The sequence below is a fragment of the Mustela putorius genome, unplaced genomic scaffold (genome assembly GCF_011764305.1).
Source record: "Mustela putorius furo isolate JIRA1106 unplaced genomic scaffold, ASM1176430v1.1 tig00000508_pilon_pilon_pilon, whole genome shotgun sequence".
In the NCBI taxonomy this organism is placed as follows: Eukaryota; Metazoa; Chordata; class Mammalia; order Carnivora; family Mustelidae; genus Mustela; species Mustela putorius.
In genome coordinates, this window is record NW_025421402.1 from 21,379,086 (window position 1) to 21,385,085 (window position 6,000).

Genomic DNA, 6,000 nt, shown 5'->3' on the forward strand with positions numbered 1-6,000 from the left:
GATTATGGGAATGCAGTCAGGTCAAGTTTAATAGATAATGTTGTTGAAAGACATAACAGATAATATCTACAACAGTATCTGCTACAGTGTCATGCTCAGTTAGAATTTATTGAATTGCTGTCTGACAGTTTACTCTTTTCCTCATCTGCATGTAAGGATAACAAGCCTGCCTCAGTTGTTATGAGGATTAAATGAGAACATGCATGTGAAGTACTTAGAACAATGTCTAGCACTTTGAGAAAGCACCCATAGAAATATTCACCTTTATTTTATTTTTTAAAAATTTTATTATTTATTTGAGAGAGAGTGCACACACACAAGCAGGAGGAGAGGGAGAAGCAGGCTCCCTGCTCACAGGGATCCTGATGTGGGCCTCAATCCCAGGACCCTGGGATTGTGACCTGAGCTGAAGGCAGACGCTTAATGGAATGAGCCATTCCATTCCCTCGCCTTCATTTTATTTTATTTTATTTTACTTTTAAAGACTTTATTTATTTATTTGACAGAGAGAGATCACAAGTAGGCAGAGAGGCAGGCAGAGAGAGAGGAAGAGAAGCAGGCTCCCTGCTGAGCAGAGAGCCCGATGTGGGACTCGATCCCAGGACCCCGAGATCATGACCTGAGCCGAAGGCAGCGGCTTAACCCACTGAGCCACCCAGGCACCCTTGCCTTCATTTTAAATTATCCTGTTTAGGGGCGTCTGGGTGACTCAGTTGGTTAAGCATCTGCTCAGGTTATGATTCCACAGTCGTGGGAGCTCCAAGTTGGACTCCGCGCTGAATGGGGAGTCTCCGTCTTCTCCTGCTACCCGCCCTGCTCGTGCTTGCTCGCTTGCTCTCTCAAAGTTGGAGGCAAGGAATGAGAAAAGGCTATATGAACTGCTATTTTTTATATATCTTTACAGTTTTTATATGCATTTTGTGTAGACTATTTTTTAGAGCAGTTTTAGGTTCCCCGCAAAATGGAGCGGAAGGTACGGACCTGTCCCATCTTGTCACTGCCCCGGCATGTGTGTAGTCTCCCCCTCACCCACGATGTCCCCCAGCGCCGGGGTGCTGCATGTGTTCTAGACCTCAAGCTTACTGCAATGCTTCATTGTCAACCAGAGTCCCCAATTTACATTAGGGTTCACTCTGGGTGCTGGACATTCTGTGGGTTTGATTTATATGCATTTACTTTTTTAAAGACTTTGTTTATGTATTTGAGAGACAGAGAGCACGGCGGGGTGCGGGGCAGAGGGAGGAGCAGGCTTCCACTGACCAGGGAGCCCAACCTGGGGGCTCAGTCCCAGGACCCTGGGATCATGACCTGAGCTAAAGGCAGATGCTTCACCGACTGAGCCACTCAGGCGCCCCTGCGTTAATTACTTAACAATATAACATATTCTTGTGCTTATATATAGTCTTTACAACAGTGTTTTTATAGGCCAGGCATGCTACAAGATTATTTTTTATTACTAAGATAACCATCTCTTAAAGAGTGGTTTAACAGAGGAAAATTATACTTTGAGTTGTATGTCCGTTCACATCCTGACTGTTAACCTGTCTGTCTCAACTTTCTCATCTCCAAAGTGAGGATAACTGAGGCCTGGCATCCAGTCCTTAGAACTATTTGGAAACTTTAAGGGGCATGGAATGTTGGATGGTATTAGTATTGTGGAGAGAATAGTGATCTCTTTTTTCTTTTACCCATCTTTTTTGCATCTTGAGAGCATCAGTTCTCTCCTACACCAAGAAGACTTCACAGACAGGGAAGCAGAGCAAATTTTATCTAAGAAAAACCATCAAAAGACCTGGGTTCATATGTGAAACTATAGGAATTTAAACATTGTTTAGAATTTCACAAGGATAAGATTGCATGCGGTGAATAGAAAGCATTTACATTAAAATATAGATGCTTGATGGGACGCCTGGGTGGCTCAGTTGGTTGGGCGGTTGCTTTCGGCTCAGGTCATGATCCCAGCGTCCTGGGATCGAGTCCCGCATCGGGCTCCTTGCTCAGCGGGGAGCTTGCTTCTCCCTCTGCCTCTGCCTGCTATTCTGTCTGCCTGTGCTCGCTCTCTCTCCCTCTCTCTCTCTCTGACAAATAAATAAAATCTTTAAATATATATATATATAGAGAGAGAGATGCTTGAGTAATGAACATTGACAGACTTAGTGTTCCCAAGGGAAGCCTGTACTAAGAGCCGAAGGAGAACGAAATACGGAGCTGCCTGGATCGCCAGGAGCCACAGCCTGGCCACGGAAGTGCGTCCGTTTAACATTTTTGTTGTTCGAGCTCTTCCCATCTGCAGCAGTGGACTTGGGTCCGGTAGTCATTTAGATGTTTTTATTTCATAAATGAGACTGTCAGCAGACTACCCTCCAATGTATTTCCTATTTTCCTTTGAGCTGTGGTCTTTAAATTATAGTAAACATGTAATTTAAAGGGCACCAGAGGTTTCATCCTAGTTTTTATCTCTAAAATGGTAAGGACTCACTTAATTGGCCCCTGTCTCTACGGAATAACTGATCAAGGATGTCTAGTATGTTTTGTCTAGACTGTATTATTGTTTGTTAACTAGACAGATGTGTTTATCAGCAGCTGATTCTGTAATGTCTTATTTTTTCCAATTTTATCTTTAAAGTAATTTCCTGTAATGCCTTGCTTAATGCTGCATATATTGTAGGTGGTCAGTAAACACTTACTGATTAAATAAAAGAAATTGGAAATTAGTGACATTATATCATTTGTTCTTATTGTTTTGTGCACCTTTTTAGAAGTAGGGATGAAGGAGTTATTTTTATTACAAAAGTAGTACATTCTCCAGCTTTGCTAAGGAGAAGCAGCCTGATCTAATGATTTTTTTTTTCCTTAGCTTCTTCCCAGATTTCTTTTTAAAGTAAACCACAAGGGGTTTGGGGGATGGGGTAGCTGGGTGATGGACATTGTGGAGTATGTGTTACAATGAGCACTGGGTGTTATAGCAGACTGTTGAATCACAGACTTGTGCCCCTGAAACAAATAATACATTATATGTTAATTATAAAAAAAGCAAAGCACAAGCTTCAGTATTTTGAGTGTGTGGACTGATGCGTAAACGAATGAATGAAGTATTTTTTGATAAATATAATTTGAATGAGTTCTTAAAGTTGTGTCTGCGTATTTCCATATTCTGTCGTATTCTGACGGTGTGCTGTGTCAGAAATGGGAACACTCAAGTCTGTAGCACTCCTCATTTCTGAGGATGAAGGATTGGGGGATTGTATGCACTTCCGAAAGGGCTGGATGTGGGTATTGTCATGGCGCATTACGTGCCGCGGGTGCTTGGTACTCGGTGACTATGGCGTGCATCTGCGCGCGCCCACCTGCCCCCCGTGGGGATGCAGTGTGTTCTGAAGACCAGAGCTTCAGCTCCTGCTGTGTGAGAGAATCCATCCAATCCTGAAGCCAGACACATGGGTTTTAATTCTAACTTTGCTCTTCATTTAAACTTTGTAATTTTGGACAAACCATCACACTCTTCCAAGTTCTCCTTGGAATTCCTCAAAACAAAATGAAAGAATCAAGCAAGAGGAAGTAGATGATCTTTAAGGTTTTTCCCACTAATGAATGCTGTACAAAATCTTAACACTTGGGGCACCTGGGTGGCTCAGTGGATTAGGCCTCTGCTTTGGCTTGGGTCATGATCCCAGGGTCCTGGGATCGAGCCCCATGTTGGGCTCTCTGCTCGGCAGGGAGCCTGCTTCTCCTCTCTCTGTCTGTCTGCTTCTCTGCCAACGTGTGATCTCTTTCACACCCCCTCTCTCTGTCAAACAAATAAATAAATAAAATCTTTTAAAAAACAAAAAATCTTAACACCTGACCTTTAACTGAAGCTCTCCACATTCACAGACCCTCTCACTTCCTGCTTTAAAAAGGCATAGCATTTAGTGCCCGCATCACAGTCTCCACTCGTGGTTTGCTCTCCAGTACGCCCACACCTGTCTGTTCCTACCAGGTGAATGAGTCATTGCTTTTCAAGAGCCTCGTTTATCCTAAAACTGTTTATGCTGGTTTTATATGTTGTTGTATTTATGTCATTTGATTTAATGTTACAGTAAGTAATAAAATAAAAATAATAAAATAAAAATATAAAGTGATTTTTATGAGAACTACTTTAATGAAGTGAATTTTAAAAAAACCTGCTGAATTGGATATAATGAGACAAGTGAAAAGATGAGGGGAGGTGCTAGAAATCTAGGAGGATTCTGGACTCAGATTGCTGTGTAGGAACCTAAGCCCTTAGCACTCAGAAAAAACTGAAAGTGAGCATTTCAGTTTCAGCTTTAGGTGGTGCCGTAATGACCAAATCCAGCTGATGACCCGTACTGAAAGAAAAGGACTTGCTGTAAGAAACAGCTAATGAATATACTTTATATGGTTCATGTTGAAATAAAAGATTACCTCTTTTAATGATTCTCCACTTGAAAAAATCAGTGTCTTTGGTTGTGGACCAAGGTCCCATTAGGTGAGAGGGCTCCTACTGCCCTGTGATCTCCATCATGTTGTAGGTCTTTTTAAAAAGTGACACCATAGGGGCGCCTGGGTGGCTCAGTGGGTTAAGCCGCTGCCTTCGGCTCAGGTCATGATCTCAGGGTCCTGGGATCGAGTCCCGCATCAGGCTCTCTGCTCAGCAGGGAGCCTGCTTCCTCCTCTCTCTCTCTCTCTCTCTCTCTCTGCCTGCCTCTCTGCCTACTTGTGTTCTCTCTCTGTCAAATAAATAAATAAAATCTTAAAAAAAAAAAAAAGTGACACCATAGTGGGAAGCTTGGGTGGCTCATTTGGTTAAGCGTTTGCCTTCCGCTCAGGTCATGATCCCAGGGTCTTGGGATCGAGTTCCGCATCGGGCTCTCTGCTCAGCAGGGAGCCCGCATCGCCCTCTGCCTGCTGCTCCCTGTGGTTGTGCACCTTCTCTCTCCATCCAACAAATAAAGAAGTCTTTTTTAAAAAACTGTTAAAAAATACCATGGTAGTAGTAATTGTCCTTTTTTAGGTCATAGTGGTGCTTTTAATTTATATGCCTTCTGTTCATATGGGATCTATGTGAAACAGTCTTCTCTCTGTCTCATATTAAAACCCAGTTTTAATTCTGTTTTCTTCACAGAACATCCAGAAGATTCTTGGCCTTGCCCCTTCACGAGCTGCCACCAAGCAGGCAGGTGGATTTCTTGGTCCACCCCCTCCTTCTGGGAAGTTCTCTTGAAATCAAGAACCCTGTAATTCCTGTCATTCTTTTTAAACATTCAGATTAGACTGGCAACTATTTTGTAGCAAGAGCCGTAGACAGCCTTAGCACTTGGGCCACTTTCTAGTTCTGAGTTATTTCTAGACTTTTTGGATATGATTCAAATGAGAATGGCACCCAGCAAGCATGATAGTACTTTCTGTCACAGATTAACTTTTAGAAAAATAAGTTTGTTGGTTAGATAAGTTCAGGCAATGTTTATGTAATGAGAAACAAATAGCATCTTTCTCTGTTTGGCTTACATGAATATTTTCTGTGGGACCGACTCTCAAGTCTGTGCTGTGTGCTATGTACCATGGAAGTTGGCCCTCCATGAGCATTTAGAGATCTGGAAGAAAAACTTAGTTTGTGGTATCTTAATTGGAACTATTTGTTGTACATCGTTTCCAAGTTTCCAAATACAGTACTCAAGATCAATAAAGAGGCCAAAATTTTAGCTATTTCATCTGCAAGGTGAGATCTGTTCTGTACCACATTCCTAGATACGTGTTTTTAGTAATCTGAACATAAACGTTGGCCAGGAAGGGCTAAACTAAAAGTTTTAAATGTACTATTTTATCATACTTGTCTTATAAGCTCAAAATATAGAGTTGTCCTATTATAGGAAGTGGGAAGCACTAGAGGAAAGAAAAGTAACTCATGGGAGTATAAAAATGAGGGTCCTCGGCGTCCGTTTATACCCTCGTGTGGCCTGCGGGTTTCTGGGCAAGGCATTCTTCGTCCCCCTGGAGGCG

General features: G+C 42.4%; 1 protein-coding gene across 1 annotated transcript in view; it reads left to right on the plus strand.

Moving 5' to 3' along the window:
* TMCO1 (transmembrane and coiled-coil domains 1) overlaps nucleotides 1-5,706 on the plus strand; it is a 43,302-nt gene extending 37,596 nt beyond the window's left edge. The window contains exon 7 of the mRNA XM_004751442.3: nucleotides 5,126-5,706. Coding sequence (XP_004751499.1) covers nucleotides 5,126-5,224 — 99 coding nt within the window. The 3' untranslated portion in view covers nucleotides 5,225-5,706. The remainder of the gene's footprint in view (nucleotides 1-5,125) is intronic.
* Nucleotides 5,707-6,000: the final 294 nt, after the last annotated feature.